Consider the following 19401-nt stretch of genomic DNA (forward strand, 5'->3'; position numbering starts at 1 on the left):
GACTGTGGTTGGTGACCTAGGTAATAGAATTTGAGATTTGTAACACAGTATGCAACACTTGCAAGAACATACTACATATAGTGAAGAGGCACAGTGGCTCGGTTGCTTAATGATGCTGTAGTCTCTGCTCCAAAGGTTCAAACTTTAGCACTGTGGGGCAGGTTGAGCTCCCATCCCTTGCCTCAGCTTCTGCCCACCCAGCAGTTTGAATGTTCTGTGCAAGAAGATAAAGAGGTACCACTTTGGTGAGGAGATGAACCAGCACTTCATATGGTGGTTAGAATCTTGCCAGCACTGAACCTTCTCGATTGCAACATCCATTTGTGGGGTGGCTTTGATACATAGAAAAAGGGGCTTGGATGATGCTAAAGTAAAATCCACTCATCTTCTTTTTTGGTGTAAAGCCAGTTTGTTCTCTTTTTGCGCACCATGGGAAGCACACAAGCGCACACCTAACAGGATGGGTAAACAGTCAGCCAAATTACTACTCTGCATTAGCATTGCAGTCTCCTGGCTAATGTAACAATGCCATATGCTAAATAAATATATTCATACATACATGTAGTATTTTAATTTTTATAGAAAATGCGTAACAGACTTTTATTAAAATTAAATTAATTGCTACAGTTTACCATTCTTTTGATATAACTTGATGTTCTTTTCTAGATGTATTATACTTATGTTGCACTCTATTGTTAAAGAAGATGAGATGGTATATATGCCATTTCTACTGTTACAGCATCCCTGAGAGGGAATAATGGCCTAAAATGAGTATATTTTCACTCTCTCAACAACAGTAATTCCCACTGCCTTGTTTTTAGAAAAACACCTCATTTATTTCTACTAGGTAAAAGTAATCAATAAATAGAGATGGATTATTGTTTGTGGAATATAACTATATATTAAAACAGCTTGATATATTTCAAGACAGACAGAGAAGTCAGCAAGTTTAGCTTGTATTTTCGATCTTGCGTGTGATTTATTGTTTTCTCCTGATTCCATCTCTTTCATAATATTATCAATATATAAAATAAGAGACTAAAACCCCACGTTTGGTTTAAAATTTGTGGGACCAATTCTGTAATGAATAATTGATTTTTTAATATAAATAGATTGGATTGGGTCCAAAGGTACTCACATAGTAAGTATACTAGGGATAGAGATTTAAATTAGTTGTAACTAATTTTTGTTTATTAGATGTTAATATATCTAAGCTTAGATACAATCTTTTTTTTCATTTTTGCATTGCCATTCCATTTGAATCCTGTAGTTACAGCAGAAGTAAAAACTCTTGCTTGCTGTTTCTTTCTCATATAGTAATTTATTGCATGGGGTTTTTTTTTCAAATAGAAGAAAGCATTTATAAATATGTACTACATTCCAGTGCATTCTATTCAACAATATCTATTTAGTATTTGACTATTGTAACATTCTTTGTGCAATGACTTTGAGTCCACTTCATGCCAAGCATTTTTTTCCATAATGGGAGTGGTTTTACTCTACCTTGGATACAGAGGGAGGTGACCAACAGTTGTGTAAGAAGATGTGATTTTAATACAGCTGGCAGCATTTCTGTGATCATGGCAATTAGGTGCTGGTATCTCACAAGAATTATTGCTAATTTGTATCTTGGTATTTCATAAGTCCAATAACAATTAATACTGTACAACAAGGGTTGGCAAAATGGTGGTCAGAGGTACCATGAGCTGACTAAACTTGTTTGCAGGTCTTCCCCTACCTTCATTCAAAATAAAGGTAGTTATTTCGAAAAATATATACCAATATAGATGCAGTTGTGCTGTGATTTTGTTACAATGCCTCAATTATTGTATCATGGCCAGCTATACTATTATATGTATATAATAATACAACTATTGTATTATGTATTTGGTAATTATGTATTATGCAGTTTTAACACAGTTTCTTTAAATTTGGTTTGTATTTTATTTTGAGGGTATATATGTGCACAATGCTGTTAGCCACCCAAGGCAACCTTATGCATTTTCTAGTTAAATAAATGCCCCAGACCTCATAAGATTTCAGCAATCAAGAGATCTCAGTGTTACTGTTCAAACTCTTGTGATACTTCACCATTTTAATGTGGAATTGCCAAGATCTCATGAAGATATGATAACTGGATATTTGAGAGGACAGCTAAGCCGCTGCATGACTGCAAGCATTCAATCCGTGCACCAGAAAATGCTACCACTTCTGTTGTACAAAAAGTACTTGCCGTATGTAAGTCTTATTAAAGTACTTTGAAAGAGACTCAGTTGGTAAATCTCCTTCCTGCTATAAAAATTCTTTTCTGACTTCAAATTTCTATTTCTCTGAAGATTCTTTGACATGAAATTTTGGATGGCCTTACATTGTCCAAGGGTTCAGTGTAGCTCAGAATATTTTTAATAGTTTGCATTTTCTTTCTTTTAGGGATCAGGTGCCAACAAACATTCAGAAAGCAATGAAATGGAAAACAAAATCCAATTTTCTCTAAAATGGATTGTTGTAGCATTAGGAAGGTGTAAATATGGTTTCTCAAGAACACTGGCATCCTTGAGAATTGTGTTTTCCTACATGACTGAAAGAGGGGGGTTGTTGCTGCTCATTGGTGTTTATTATACAATAACATGATAGAATAGAGGGAATAGTTGCATTTTGTCAGATTTTTGTCTACCTTTCCTTTGCTTTCCCAGAAGTCTGCACACATGAATGTCTTTATGCTTTCCTTTCCCACAAAACTCCTTTGATGCTAATATAATCACCTATTTCCCCCATCTCCTTCCTTTCTTCCTTCCGTAGAAAATTATGGAAAGGGAAGGAAAACATTGTAGCACTGTAGGCAGAGGGTAGGAAAGGAACAAGATCATGCTTTACCCATCCTAGACAGAAATTGAAAGAGTGCCCACAGAGAGATGTAAAGGTTGAATGCAGCATGAGCTTCTGGGGCTGATGGTAGTTCATTGACTTAATGTCCCATATTTAGATCAACTACAAGGTTATACAAAATAGCAGTGGCTGACCAAGAGAAAACATAGCAGCCCGGCAGCCCAGGAAAAAAATATGCTCAGGGCATTGGCTAGTCACTGGAGGGAAGGGCCTGCCAGGCAATGTAGCCAATCAGAGTTGGGGATGCTACTAAAAAGCTCTGGAGATCCTTTGCTTTAAGGGGCTTGAAGATGGCTTGGGCTTAAGAAAAAGCAGTTTTGACATGGGAATGGGGTCAAACAGAGAGGGACTTCTTCGGGTGCCGTCCGCCAAACAGTGTCGGGGGGCGACACCCAGGAGCAGAGCCTTCTCTGTGATGGGCCCAGCCCTATGGAATGACCTCCCCTGTGACATCAGGACTACTTCCGATCTCTGCTCCTTCCGTGTACAGTTGAAGACCCACCTCTTTCAATTGTCTGGCCTGGCTCAACCGTAAATTTTTCTTACTCCTCCTGACAGTTCTTTTAAATTTTTAAATTTTAAATTGTGTTTTTACAATCGGGGTATTTTAATGGTGACTTTTAATTGTCCAATGTGATGTAATTTGTTACCTCCTCCGTGCATGTATGTCCTGTATATATGTATGTTTATGTGTTTGTATACATGTTTTATGTTTTATATACTCCATTGTACGCCGCCCCGAGTCCTGTCTGGAAAGGGAGCGGCTAATAAATTTAAATTTTTTATTATTATTATTATTATTATTATTATTATTATTATTATTATTATTATTATTATTATTATTAAAATCATCCATTCCTGTACCCAAAAAACAATGAAAGGCCTGCAATGGTGATTACAAAGGAAAAATGTCATCCCTTTGAATTCAGAAACCTGGGTACAAAAGGGAAGTAGTTCTCATCCTTTTTCAGCCTCTGAAATAATGCTGAGGGCTGATACTCCAGGGGCCAGTCAGGGATGCTAAAGTAAATAGCTTCCTGCATTTACCAGGAGCTGCTTCAGGATCTGAGGTTATTTTGTGCCTATCCCACAGTATGCAAGAGGAATAATCATGTATCATTGCTTTATAGTATTTACTTCTTGGTATTTTTGTAGAGTACTTTATTTGATTAACCTTATTCGCCTTAATGAGATCACCTCTGACCTTTAGGTAACCAGGGGACATGGGAGTACAGAGAAGAAACCTTAGTGGTGTCTTTGTTTGGTCAACTTCACTGAGAGTGCTTAGCCCTGGGATCAGAACCTAGTTCAGCGAGGATTAGGAAAATCCTCTTTGAACTACAAGAAGGAAAAGGTCCCTGGCCTAGCTGCCTTTCTACTCACCCTGAAATAATGGGATTTATTCTGTCCTTCTCTTTCCAGTTTCTCTAAGGATCAAAAGTCAGCTGACACCCATTAGAACTGAATAGATTTTCTCAGTCTTAATTTAGTGAATTGCCTTTTTAAATTGTCTGTGTAGCAGTGCATATATATTTCTTCTGCCTGGTTGTTGTAGGAGGTGCTGGAAGTGTTGCATAGAGGCAGAGGTGCTTGGAACCCATTTCAGAACCCCCAGAGGGACAGGTTAAGAGATCTCAGGGGATTTTGGATATTACAAAGCTGTATCTCCAGGGCAATGTATAGGGCAATGGAGACACCCTATATCCCCCTCTGCCCTGCGTCATTTACCATACCATGTTTTTTTCTAACAGCTGGGTTGAACGAATCAATAGTATGGCCCTACCCTCTTTTTTGCTAAATTCTAAAATTTGCTAGAGGTATAGGGGGGGTCACAGTGGCTCATGTGGTAAGCTGCTGGGCTTGCGCAGTTGCATACTGATCAGTAACCTTTGACAAGATTAGTCTGCTTTCAAAATCTGGATGAATTGTATGTATTGGCCTATATTGGTTTAATATTATGATTTGTTCTATTTTTATCTAATTAGTTTGGGTACAGACTATGTCTTGTCCAACAAACCTAAACAAACTAAATCTGAAAGTTAGTCTGATCTCCAGACCAGCTTAGATAGTTTCGGGGACAAGAAAGGAAAACGATGACAAGCCAATTTTCATAAAACATTTGGTACTTAATTCTATGCTTGTGTCATACAAAATGAGGATCCACGTAGCAGTAGAGGAATATGAGAGAACACTGTTTTGCACTGACCTGTGATTTGATATACCATGACTTTTAACCTGAATGCAGGATTCAACAATCTCAATGGTTATCAGAAGCTTGCAAGATTAAGGATTTAACAGTACGTAATCTTTCTGTTTTGTGTTGCTTATCTGATGTAAGCTTAGTTTCCTAGACTATATGTCAAAGCAAGTCGCGGTTCTATTTTAGTTACTCCTGCAAACTTCCTGTGTGACCTTGGGCAAAATATTGACCCCTCGTTCTTTTTTCCCTCGACAGGGTTTTGTGAGGATAAATTTCTACATGTTTGCCAAGGCCTCAGTTAAGGCAGTGACAAATGTCACAGAATAAGTGCTTGCTGATAAAAGTCATAATAATAAATGTGTAGAAAAGTTTAGAACTAGATTTGTGTTTGCCTTGCTCCCTTCTTGGAGATAACATGACAATGTACTTTTTGAAGGCAGGCTAACTAAAATAATAGGGCACATCTTATCTCATTTTCCCTTCTGCATCTGAGCAGAAAACTGTGAAAAGGCTTATTTCATGGATAATCTTTTGAAACCGATGGTGTGTTCAATCTTTGCTGTGAAGAAAGGATGACAGTAAGGAAGTTGGGCTAGACTTAAGGGAATTTGATTTAATCAAGTCCTAACCATCCAGATTTCATTTGGAAGAAAACCAAGGAATGAAGAATCTCCTTTTAAAGGCTAAATAAACTGGCTGAAGCAACATATACATTTCTCAGGCTGCCTCTCTTCCTCCCCCCCCCCCACCCTCTCCCTGTCCCTCTCTCTTTCCCTCTCTTTGTCTGAATGGGTGTGTGTGTGTGTGTGTGTGTGTGTGTGTGTACATTTTTCAGCAACATTGGCAATAAGAACAGTTGTCGGGCAGAACATGAGGCTTTTGAGTTTTCTGCAATCTCTCTGCATCAGGGAAGACAATTTGAAAGGAACAGAAAAAAAGATCCCCATGATTCCATCATCTGATACCACCCTTACCATCTAATATTCACCATTCACCACCCACATATTTTATTTTTACAAATCTTTTCTGGAAAGAATTATGGGTGAATATCCTGATAATAGTAATTCCAAAGATAATTGTTGTGTTCCTGAATTCAATTTGAGACAAATGAATGAAGCTATATTTTGGGTTCCTTTGCATAGTCTAAAATACTGGATTGGCTGGATCACTTCCCGTTCCTGTAGGTGACAGACATGTTGTCCGCTGCTTGTCTCCCCGGTGGGCTCCGTTCAGGAGCACAGGGGGCCCTGGAGGGGTCTTCTGCCGCAGGGCGGCTTGCTGGAATCCCCCAGACTCGGCGGCAGCTGGCGGGGGTGTTTCCAGCCTCACCCCAGGAGCTGCGGGCTGTCTGCCCTTTCATCGAATGGGCTCTGGGAGGAAAGAGTTAAGCGAAAGAAGAGCGGCTGAAATGCCGATGGGGAGAGATTCACCTGAATCTCCTTAATCATCGCTAACAGATAAACAGCAGACTATTGTAAGTTTTTGTTCACTCTATTTGAAACTGGAAAATTAGAGGGGGGTGTTTCTTTCTCTTTACCCCCCCCCCCTCGGACAAAGCAGCATTTGAACTATCTCTCTCTATATTGGAATGGAGAGAGAATAAAAGCTGACTTGCCACTTGTACTAACTATCTGAGAATGATTGATATCACAGCTGCAAGAGGTGACTGCTGAGCTGTTTTCTTAAAAGGAAATTTTTTTATGGAACTCCTTGTTCTTCTCCCTGCGAAAGGAGGAGCCAAGATGGCGCCCTTCCATCTTTGTTTTTGTACCTATAAATGAAACCTGCCTTTTGAAACTACCTTTGGAAAAAAATTCTCTGGTAATTGTCTTAATACCCCCTCTGAAGGTGCTCTGGACCTCTCCTGTTACGTGGTCTTCCTGATTAATTCTGACTATTTGATGTTTCCTCTTTCTGGTGTACCTTCGTGCCTTGGAACTGTGAAGGAGAACTGACTTTTTACTTTTGGAGTTGCCTGCCACCTGGGACCGACACAGCTGCGTGCTCCACTGATGCCATTCTCTTTGTAAAGGACTTATCATCTCTGAACGCAGACAAATGGGGCCCAAAAAACCTCCAACGGGCAAGTCATTCTCAGCTTCTGCCTCTGCCCCCTCCAGTCCAAGAATGCAGATGAAGATTACTTCATTGTTACAACAAGAAGGGACTGGAGAGAGCTCAAAAGAACTATCTGTTAACCAAATGTTTCAGGAAATTATGAGGGGTCAAAATGAATTGAAAAAAGAGGTGACAGATCTTAAGGATGAACTCAGAGCTGTACAACAACATTTAACAGAAAGTAAACAAAGAATTGGGATTTTGGAGGAGTGCGCAGCTGGATTGGGGGAGGAGGTCAAGGCAGTCCGGAAGGGAAATTTAGAATTGGAAAATTTTATGGCAAAAATAGAACTTGAAAGAATGTCCTTTTTTCTCAGATTCCAGAACCTACCAGAGACAGAAAATGAAGATCTTAAGGATATTATGACTACAATTTTAGCAGAATATATTAAGAGAAATAAAGAACAGTTGTGGTGGGATATGGATCTGGTTTACAGGATTAATTCAGCATATGCCAGCACACATAGTGTTCCAAGGGAGGTACATATGAAGTTTCTTAGGAGGACCACAAGGGATGAGGTGCTAGGGGCCCAAAGGGAGGGACCATTAAAATATAAAGAAATTACCATCCTAAAGCAAATTCCGAAAAAAATAAGAGAAAGAAGGAGGAAGTATTCCTCCTTATCAAAGAAATTATACAATAAAGGATTTTGGTTTAGGTGGTTATTGCCAGAGGGAATGTTGATTTTTTGGGAGGGCAACAGAATTAGAATTAATACAGTGGAGGAAGCTGAAGCCTTCATTAAAAAACATAGTTCTCTCCTAGAGGACGAAAATAGGGGAGGTGGTGAAAAAGATAGTAATGTGCAGGATATGAAGAAGGGGGGGCTGTGGCTCCATCTGGGGACAGGGAGGAGGGAGCAATATCTAAAAGGCTCAGGTCACAAAAATAAATGTATTTGAAATACTATGATAATTGTTGATATACTAGAAAGTGACAAAGAAAGAGATGATTGAACATATGGTTGATATAATGTAAAACAAGACTCTGTTTATGCTTATCTTTTATACGTTGTTTTTAACATTGTAAAAATTGTGAGATTTGGAGGGATTTCTACCACTAGCACGGGAGCTGCCAAAATTTTCTTTGTACCCTTTTTACCTTTCCCTATAAATGTTCAAAAACCAATAAAATTCTTTTAAAATAAAATAAAATACTGGATTGGCTGTCATGGGCATTATTTGGGTGAAGAAAATTATATCATGTTGGGTGACATAAGAAATACAAGAAGAGAATTGGGGAAACTGTTTTACAATGGGAAGAAGATAAAGACAGATGACCATTAGCAATCACACACACACACACACACACACACACACACACACACACACACAGTAAGTGTGCATGATTACTTTCAGCATCTCATTAATCATAGTGCGATATAGCACTTCTGAAGAATAGTCATATGTGGTCTGTCTCCTTAAAGAGTCTTCTTGCAAGATTGAAAGAAAGATATTGGCCTCCAGTAAGGTCTTGTGGAAACCCAATCTTTGTCAAGATTCTTGGGACCTTCTCTGTGTTATTTACCATCAACTGGAATTGAGATGAGAAAGAAATCTTTATTAGCCATGGACTTTTATCTCAGTATTGCATTTGGCTCAGTGATCTTGCCAATAAGCTTTAATGTGTGGGAACAAATTCAGTTCATTCATTTGCAAGAGAAAATTTCTTCTTATTTTTTTCTTTCCTCGGGCAGTGTGCGAGAACCAAGCTGTGGGACCTGAATGAAATGACAGGATTTCTCCTGAGTGTTATAAACTGAAGCACCAAACAGAGCCCTTTGTTGTCTCTAGGTTTCTTTATTTTTGTTTAAAATGTGTTTGTGGTTAATGGAGAAAACAGAGGAATGAATTTCTGGGAAAGGGATAAGTGCTGGCCACAAGAGATTGAAGAGACATTCAGAGTGAATTATTCTGAATAACAGCAAAAAGAACATAGGAAGAATTTTCTCTAAAAAAAAATACCTGTTTCGGAAAAAGGACTATTATACATGATTTCCTAGTGAAGTGCTCTTCATATGTTGAATCTGTTTTTCATAAAAGGCAAGCTATTCATATGTTAGAATCAAAGGGTTGGAGCAGCTCTTTAAGCCTTTAAGTCCAGCCCTTGGCTCAGTGGGGAGAATCCAATTAAAGCTTCCCTAACAGATGGTTGTCCAGCCTCTGTTTGAACACCTCCAGAGAAGGGGACCCCAGCATTTCTCTGGGTAACTGGGAAATAACTTAGGACTCAAGTACTGAAGACACTCCCTCTCCCACTCTTGTGCAAGCTATGCACTGAGATCAGATGGGGAGGTCCCGTTAAGAGTCCCACCCATTAGCTTAGCTTCCAATGAAGGAGGGGCACCCCAAGAGTTAATTCTGTCCTGGAGAAAGTTCCATTAATGCCTCTATTAGCTTTCCAGTCCCTATTCACCAAGGCATTTGTGAAATGAAGCTGTTCCAAAATTAGTGTGTATGTGTTTTGTGTGTGTGTGTGTCTGTGTGTACACTTGCATGCAACTGCCTGGACAAATCCCTTCAGTTTTCTTGGCAAGGTTTTTTAGAATTTTCTTGGCCTTGCCTCCTTCCCAGAGCTGAGAGAGTGACTGGCCCAAGGATATCCAGCTGGCTTTCACTCCCAGAATAAGTGGTATGGGAAAAAGAATAAAATATAGAATGTGTGATAAAGTGTGGGGGAGTCTCTTCTCAATTACGTCTAATAAGGTGTCTCTAGAAAACTGCAAGGCAGGGCATTAAAGATACAGTTCTGTTCTGTTCTTTGTTTTTTTTTAAATACCTGAGCAACAGCTGTAGATTTGCACTGGGCCTGGAGTAAGAAATCATAAGATAGGACATGATTTTTAAGTTAGTATTAAATCAGAGGCTGTCTATTATATATTGATTGTGATTCTGGGATGTTTAGTTTAATTTGGTTTTTAGTTTAGTTTTACACAGGAGAAATCCCATGTTTAGGAAAGTATATTCTCACTATTTCAAAAACAGCTAGCATGTGTAAAATGGATACTCTAATAACTGCACTTATTTCGAACTGTTTTGTCCAATGTGTCACTCCATCTGGTTTTGTCTTTTTTTTTTAAAGGAACAGCAGTCCAGTGATCGGCTGAGTCATTTTGCATGTTATCACACCTTAAAATTGTCCCACTTTACGTAACTGAATCATACTTTTTTGAAAGCAAAATTACAAAGATACTGAATTCCTCCCTTTTGCAATAAAAAAAAAAAACCCAAACAAAGCAGAACTCTATTTTAATATTGTTTGAGGGAGTGAAACACTAGTTGGATTATACAAGTTTGTATCTAAATTGAAATGTAGAAAACGTAGCTCTTAGGATTATTGTCTAAATGCCCAGATCTTTGGAATAAAATGTTTTTTCCCCTCCCTCTCCTCACCTTTTTTTCCCTTAAAGGAAAATACATAATATCTTACCAAATGCCCAGTATTCACTAGCATCAGTAATACCATCTACGTTATTTCTCACTGTGCAATCATTTTTAGCCATGCAGTAGAAAAAACATAAATGGAAAAATTTGCATGAGTGAAAACGGCAGGGGCTGTTAGAAAAGCAAAATCATACTAATCATTTGTGTTAATATGTTTGCTTTGTTTGCCATTTATGTTGCTGTTTGTGTTTCTCTACATGAAATATTTTGCAAAAGACAAAAAGGAAAGGAAGAAAACACAGCCTACCCTAAAAATAGTTTGGCTTAAATTTTTATGAAATCCCTCTACAAATTAATTGTATTTCAATTTCCTGTATATAAATGACTAGGAAAACTCATTTTCATTGCTTTAAAACTTTTGATGTGAGTAGGTTTTAGTATAGCTGATCTCTACAGGTAATCCTTAACCCAATGACTGCACATTACAATTGTAACAACTGTAAAGCATGACTGGATCCGATTTTATGACTTTTTTATGGTGGTCATTAAGTAAATGCAGGGATATTTTTTTCAAAAACTGGAAGTAAACGTTGGTTTAAAAATAAACAAACAAACCCATTGTAAATTGTCACATAGAGCACTGCAAAATGGCCGTAAACCAGACCCCATTGCCAAACATCCAAAATATCGTCATAAGACCGGGGTGGGGGGGTGGGGAGGGGCTGGACAATGGAACTTTGGAGCTTTGGGGAGATCTGCTTGCTAAGCAATTGTCAGGTGTGAAAGGTCAGGCCCACGAGTGAAGGTCCAATTAAACTGATTTTTTGCTACCCGCACATATGCACAGGAATACTTTTGCACAGAAATATTATCACCCAATGGTTAGGACCTGTTAGGAATTATATAAGGGTCAACTAAATTGAAGTGGTGGGTTGGACTTCATTCACTTGTGGCTACTTAGAGATTCTAAGATGATCCCTCTTTTAACTCTGCCCCAAGTTCTGCTGATCTTTTACCCTGTAGCAACGGGTCCTAAAGTAGAGGACTACCTGTATGGCTTTAGATACATTGACTTTACTTTCTAGAGTGAAAGAATATTCTTGCCAAAATACTTTGTTACAACTTATTTCAGGAGTTACCAAACTGAACTGTGGCATTAAATAGGCCCTGGAACTCTGCCTCAAATTCATCCTACTCGGAATTTTTGCTATTAAGTGTAGTTTGTAGTAAGAGAAAATACCCAAAGGAATGTGGAGACAGCTGATGCATAATCCATTGGTGTAATGAGCCAATTGTAAATGTTGGGTTTTGTTCAACAGGTAAATTCAACATCACCAGGCTTTTAAAATTGTTAACGTTTCAATTAATTTTGGGGAGGAAAGAAATCCTGCTTGTGGATGTATAAATAACAAAGATTCAGCTTCCACATTGTGGGGAAGTACAGACATATGCCGTTAATTCACTTACTCAGAAAATCAAGCAGATGGTGATTCATTTTTATTAGTGTTATTAGCAGTGACAATAAAAATGGAAAATTCTTTCAAATGTTCCCAGTGTCCTAAAACCAATTTTCATATCTAATGAAAACACACTACAAACTATTAGCTCCAAATATTTTCCACTTGCCAAATTAGAATGATGTCTCTTTGAATTCAGCAGTCTGATTGATTATGTGTCACCAAGTCAATGTTGACTGTTAGCCACCACATAGATTTCTTTCCATGATGATTCGCCCTGAACTTTCAGGACTTCCAATGGTGCACTTTTCAGTACTATTACTGAATCACCCACCATGATTATTAAGGCCATCCTTTTCTCTTCCCTTCCACCTTTCTCAGTGTTAAAAGCTGCCTCTGGAGTGGTAGGTCTTTGCATAATGTGCCTGACATTGCATAATTTGGCTCACTCTTTGTTCATCTCTCCCAAGAACAACCTATCACTTCATGATGAGGTGTAGGTTTACAGGACTTGGAGAGATCAGTTTAGTTTAGTCCCAGTGAAATAAATACAATATTTAAAACCACATCAATCCAAGTTCACTCCTGGCTTGGTCCCTCCCAGCCTGAAGCCTAATTAAGATAAGGAACTTCTTCCTCTTCAACTCCCCCCCCCCCCGTCACCATCTCTGCCATTTTGGCTGCCCTGTACCCTGCTTTGCAAGATGGCAAGCAGCCACATAAACACATGGCTCTGGGATTGCTTGCCATGCCTCAAAAAGCCACAGTCACGTCAGCCCAATCCCATCCACAGTCTCCATCACCACCTGGCACTCTGAGATCCCTGCTGCCTCGCAGTATACTGCCTCAGCTGGCCTTTGTCATCTTGTTTCTCCTGCTGTTGATGAGGCATGCAAAGCCTGGCTGGAGCTGCTCTAAGTATATAAAAAAAGAGAAAGAAAAAGAAAAAAGCAGCCCTTGAGCCACAGCATGCCAAAATGCCCCTTGGCTATGCTCCTGAGACTTGGGGGGGGGGGCTAGTTTTGTGCTGCAAAAAAAGGAGAAAAAAAGCAAAAAGCAGCACGACCCAAGTTCATACTGCAAAGGGGGATTTTGGCCCACTGCAGCTCAGGTGCTGCTTCTCTCTGCCTCTTTCTCTTTTGTAGCACAAAGCCAGTGCCAGCCCAGCCGCCAGGCCTGGCTTGCCTTGTCAGAAGCAGGAGCAAGACAGCTAAGGGCAGCTGGGGCAGCAGAGTGTAAGGTGGCAGGGTGCCAAAGGGGATAGATGGGGGGAAATAGGCAGCTGAGAAGGGTTGAAGAGCCCCCGTGGTTGTAAGTGTGGAAGGGCTGCCAAGCACCTGAATTTTGATTACATGACCCTGTGGGCACTGAAGTGACCATAACCTTGGGCACCAGTTGTAAGTCCCTTCCTTCAGCACCACAGTAACTTTGAATGGTTGCTGAATGAATCATAGTAAGTCAAGGACTACCTGTACAGTTTTTTAAAAAATAATTTCTAAGAAAAAAAACCCACTTGGCTATTTTGTCTCCCTTTTCCAAGAAACTTCATACTGTATCATATCTACCTGAGAATAAATGACAATGTTCACTACAGGGAAATAGTGATTTTTATATAGTAGTTTATGAATACTAATTTCAAACACATTTTATAGGCTAGCAGATGAAACACTGGGTGGTGCATTCAGCATAGTTCTATTTGTAGCTAAGCATGGAACTTGATGTAAGAAGGGACACCCTACTGGTTTTACATAGAAGTTGTTCATGCGGAGGTGTAACATTGGACTCTTTCTAAAAAAGCTATTGCTCTTATATAGCTTTGAGCCTGAAAACCCCACAGCCTTCTTTTACATATTCAATCATGGTTTCAAACTCTAATCCCAGCATTGTTCTAAAACGTAATTTTTGAAAAAAGATTGTTTCAGAAATATAAAGATAGAAAAAAGCATTACTAATCATCATTGCTATATTCAGCTTTCAGTCAGTGAAACTAGCTGTAGGAAGAAATTAAGATATATAAGAACCAGAAGGGTATTGTGGTAAAGTGCTAATCTAGGAATGGGGAGAGTTAGGAAGCAGTTCTCTTGTAGAAAGCGGGTTGAATGATTAAGACTGGGAAGTAGAGAAACATCTGTCTGCTGATGTACACTGGACCAGCATAATAGATTATAGTTCAGGCCTTTATCCTGTAGTACAGGAGTCCCCAATCCCCGGGCCACAGACTGACACTGGTCTGTAGCCTGTTAGGAACCAGGCCGCGCAAGTGATGGGCAGGCGAGTGAAGCTTCAGCTGTGCATACGGAGGATCTTAATTCCATTCAAAATCTCCCCGCCCAGATCCGTGGAAGAATTATTTTCCACAAAATTGTTCCCTGGTGGCAGAAAGGTTGGGGGCCATTGCTGTAATAGACTGATTTGAGGTGTCTGTGTGTGTGTGTGTGTGAGTGAATGAGTGAGTGAGAGAGAGAGAGAGAGAGAGAGAGAGAGAGAGAGAGAGAGAGAGAGAGAGAGAGAGCGTACTAGCTATAATCCAAATAATTTAGAGCTAAGTAATATCCGATGTGATAGATAATTGTATTATACCTATTTTATAGCTGTAATAGGGAAGGCAACCTTTTGCTGACTAAATGGTAGAGTTAACTGTGGTAGGTAGAATGCCTCACAATGGAGGGGACCAAGTTTGGGAAGCGGTTTTGGGAAGCTTATTGATTCCTTTACTGTCGTGTGCCTTTTTAAAGACTTTCATTGTAGTGTCGCTCTGCAGTGGTTCTCAGAGGTGAAAAGATGCTCTATCTGTGAGAATAAATCCCTTTCTTTCTCCTATGGTGGTTGAAGAAGCAGATTTGTACCAGTACCACAGCTTCTGCCCTTTCCAGGGGCCCCCTTCTTCCTGCTTTTCAAATAGCACCATCCATAGCAAGAGTTCTTCCTAGTTGCCTTATTCTTTGTCCTTCAAACACTCTTTGGCTCCCTTCCTAGGTAGGTAAAGCCTGGCTATTTAAGGCTGGTATTCACTCCTGCCTTTCTCCTTGATACTTGAAGGACACTTCTTGCCCTTTTCTTTTGACAGGCCGAGGGCTGGATCTTACTCTAAGCCACAGGATTGCAAGACTTGACTGCAGCAATCCTTCTTAGTGGAGTGTATAGGTTGAGCCTATAGATAGAAGGTATCATAGCTTCAGGCATTTGTTTTTGGACTGAAGCCTGATTGACTCCTAGAAAGGAGTGATATGAAAGACTACTCAGTTAGTCTAAGCTGATAGCACACTGAGTTCCTCTAAGTTTGTGTAGGGTAGTTGTTTGGCAATGTGTGCCTTGCGGGGAAGGAATGAGTCACATGAGAGTCATTTCGTGTCCAACATGCTATTTTTCCTTTCCTTTCAGCTCTTGATTCACAAATAAAGAGATCTTGTGACAAAGCCTGGCAATGTATCACTTTTCTTTCCTCCGTCTCCTCCTCCTCCTCTTCAAAGGACAGGGAAAGTGGTAACATGCTGGTTTTTTTAAACAAGTTAACCTAGTGCAAATAAATGAAAGGAAGGGGATGGGCAGTTTCCTGCAAATGTATTCCGTATATGCAGCTACATGGTGGTACAAATTAAGGGGAAAGTTCAGGTCAGGAATCACAAGTCTGCTCAAACAAAGCAACCAAAACACAATATACCTGTGGGCTCGCCTTGCTTCCATGCATACAGACTGAAGCTGTAATTGTAGTGCTGAAATGCAAGAAAACCATTTCAGGCTTCTCAATCAAATTTTGTCTTCAAATTTTTGCCGTATATTTTTTTTATATTTTTAAAAAGGCAATGTTGAATGTGATGAGCTTGGACGTGGTCTAGACGAGAGACACATAGGGAAAGGGATACACTTTCAAGGGTAAAACAGGGAAAGAATTGTGAAAAGCATCTACAGAAGAGGGGGGAAATGGAGTGGGAAAAGGTCTTACATAATGAATAAGCTATGGCCTGCTACGTTCCTCTTCAGACCAACTCATTCTACTCTTAAAGCAAGCCACAACTCCTACATCCCCATTGTCCTCTGTTTAACAACAGAATCAGTTGAAAACCTCTTTGGATTTGTTCATTCCGATCCTCTCCATTATTAAACTTAGGCACCAATCGAAGAACTAAATGTCACAATGTCTTCTTGGTATCTCATTGCAAGCATCCATGACTGTCCCAGTGACATTTGATATCTGAAGAGGGTGGAGCTTTTTGGTTCTCTAGCGCTATCTTCTGGACAGAATTGCAGTTAAAGAGAATCACCAAACCCCAGTCATCATGCCAGCATCCCAGCCAAAAGGATGCTATGGTCAGTCGTATGTAGCCATAAGAAGTCCAAAAGAAATAGCAATGGCTTATTCTTAGGACCATTTCCAATCATAGGTCATTCTCCAAGGCCTTGAGCAGAGTCTCATATCCCAGCTGAGAGCTCAAATTAAGTCTGTGGTTGGTGGCTAATTTATGAAGCAGGTTCTTTGATGAATACATGAACCATCTCTTCATTTCCCACCCACATTGCTCTACCTTCTTCTTTGTTTTCTAGGTTGACAATTTATCTGATGAAAGCAAAAGATGAAGTGGGCGCAGGGATGGGCATACACTAGCAATTTTGGGAAAGATAGAAAAACAGAATAAGCTATTGGCAGACTCCCCTAAATGTGGTCATCCAAACATAACACTAAGAATGGGTGACATTTTACAAGTCATTTGGCCTTATGTTCATTCCCTATGAATACATTTATTGTTCAGGGTGATTTAAGGTGACAGCAGGGGCCCAAAGCCACTGGCTGTTGGGAAGTGTACAAATTTAATTAAAGAAGGAATAAGGAATCCTGGCTCACTATTCCAGATAGGATTCTCATACCATGAAATTTGAAAGACTTCCTGCCTGGCTAATTATAAGAAGTATAACCACGTTTGCCCATTAACAAATGCATGAAACAAGTTAAATGAATAACATTTGCAACTAAAAATGAATTTCCTATCATTATTGTCACACACTTCAAATCAGTAAAGATAGAAGCTCAGAATATAGCAAAACATACATAACATCAAACAATTTTTTACATAAGTAAATGAAAAGGTCAAAAAATGAGGAACAGTCTTGAGCTTTCTGGGTTTTATGTACCAGGGATGCCATATATTTGATTATCACAGTGAGTCTCAGGGGATCAAAAATATTTTCAATAAGAGCAGAAATGCAGCTTTTCTTAATGTTGTTGCTGTCAAACTATTTGGAGGGTTTGCAGTGACTTCTGTTCAAGAGAATAATTTGACAATACAATATTGATGATGGAATGCTACAAGAGTAGATTATATGATTAAAAGGTAGTGTATTTGTTGCATCAAGGAACAGGGCCATAGGAAACTGGGTTTGTCACACAGTTGCTATGAGTTAAATATAAAATGTCTATGAAAATGTAAAAGTATTTCATTTCCCCCCTTGATTTCTTTCTTAATGTCACTCTTTTTTCTCTTCTTCCATTGGCAGGTATGATTTTATTGAAATACGGGATGGGGATAATGAAAATGCAGATCTTCTGGGAAAACACTGTGGAAACATTGCTCCACCTACTATCACTTCATCTGGCCCTTCGGTGTATATCAAATTCACCTCAGATTATGCCCGTCAAGGTGCTGGCTTCTCTCTGCGTTATGAAATCTACAAGACTGGTTAGTTTTTATCTGCTTTCCCAACCAAATCCTTAGGCCTCTTTCAGTTGGGGCAATATCTCTCTCTCTCTCTCTCTCTCTCTCTCTCTCTCTCTCTCTCTCTCTCTCTCTCTCTCTCTCTCTCTCTCTCTCTCTCTCTCTCTCTCTCTCTCTCTCTCTCTCCCTTTGTCTGTGTCTGTCTGTCTCTCTCCCCCTTTGTCTGTGTCTGTCTGTCTCTCTCCCACTTTGTCTGTGTCTGTCTGTCTCTCTCCCCCTTTCTCTGTGTCTGTCTGTCTGTCTCTCTTAATGTGTGCTGTATGAACAGTGAACCACTACTTTGAAATGAGAAATTCACCTTAACTCATACCTGTAGGATGCTTTTGAGCTGCTCTTGGCTATGAAACAGCCTTGCAAATTTGCACTTCTACTCCCCAGTAAAGCAAGGGAAAATTTGTTAATAGACCTATTGCTGGCAGGATGTTGGGCAGCCTTTGTTGGGTTCCTACTTGGAAATTCAGAAGTCCTGTCCAGGTTTGAATTGTTCCGAGAAAGAGGTACTGTCCTTTGAGTTTCTTCAGGAAGGTGTTGATGACTTGCCAGACTTGGGGAAACTGTTCTTAGAATTGTCAATCTTCTCATATGAGAATGTCCTTATTAAACCTCACATTCATCTTGCCTTAGTTCTTCTCCCCTTACCAAATCTATTTCATCAACATTTTCAAAAAGTGAAGTATTTCATGGCATATTGACATGATATTTTGGTTTCTAAAGGAAAGCAGCTTCTTCATTAAGTGATCTAGAATTACAAAGAGCATATATATTTAAAATATCATATAGAAAAAAGCTTGTTAAAATCAAGGCTGAGCAAGAATGGTCCTCTCTTCCCATCCTGCTAAAAATAAGCTGTGAGGAACTGAGGCAAAGGGCATGAGGCAAACGGCATTTCTTATCATGCCCAGAAATCTTAATGAATTCTGGAAGCATGTAGAGATTATACAGATTTGGGAGACTCTACCTCAGCTAGATTATGCACATTAACCTATGGCAGCATATTTCATACTGTATCAGGTTAGGAAAGAGGTTGACATGACTTCCAGATCTGAATTTTAGTGATTTTGCTCTGGTAGAGGACACAGGCTGCTAGATTTCCAGAATATAGAGAATAAATACTATCCAAAATGCCAATATCACAAAATCTCAAACTCTGGCAAAAGTAAGTTGTTTTGATGTATCTGTGGGCAATAGGAATAGATCTTAACACAGAAATGATCCTTGAATTGGAAAAATAATTTTAGTCCATCTTTGCTTGGTTGGAGTTATTGCTTCAGCCTTGTTTAGTAAGCAAGTTGCCCTAAGTATCTTCTTTGTACAGTTGTCTATGCAGTTCGACACATTTTGGGGCAGAGGTGATCTGGCTATGCTATTCAAAACCATGGTGAAATTCAATTTTTTCTCTACTGGTTCTGTGGGCATGGCTTGGTGGGCATGGCTTGAGGAGGGTCATGTGACTGAATGGCCATGGCCAACTTTACGTAACTCATGGCAACCCACCAAGCCATGCCCATCAAGCCATGCCCACAGAACCAACAGAAAAGTTTGGCCAGCCAAGTCTTCTAGTGTTCAACGTGGCTGCTTCTCACCTCCTTCTCATGTTTGCTCTGTTTGTATGAGCCTGAGAAGGAGGAGAAAAGCAGCCACATTGAAT

The 19401-nt window shown here is 39.6% G+C and overlaps 1 protein-coding gene across 3 annotated transcripts in view; it reads left to right on the top strand.

Annotated features, from left to right (window-relative positions):
* The window catches only part of NRP2 (neuropilin 2), a 194335-nt gene that overhangs the window by 55141 nt on the left and 119793 nt on the right, over positions 1-19401 (top strand). For all 3 annotated transcript variants that reach the window (XM_081937861.1, XM_081937862.1, XM_081937863.1), the window contains exon 3: positions 17536-17717. In XM_081937861.1, coding sequence (XP_081793987.1) covers positions 17536-17717 — 182 coding nt within the window. The remainder of the gene's footprint in view (positions 1-17535; positions 17718-19401) is intronic.

The sequence above is a fragment of the Natrix helvetica genome (assembly GCF_964273705.1).
Source record: "Natrix helvetica genome assembly, chromosome: 1".
Taxonomy (NCBI): domain Eukaryota; kingdom Metazoa; phylum Chordata; class Lepidosauria; order Squamata; family Natricidae; genus Natrix; species Natrix helvetica.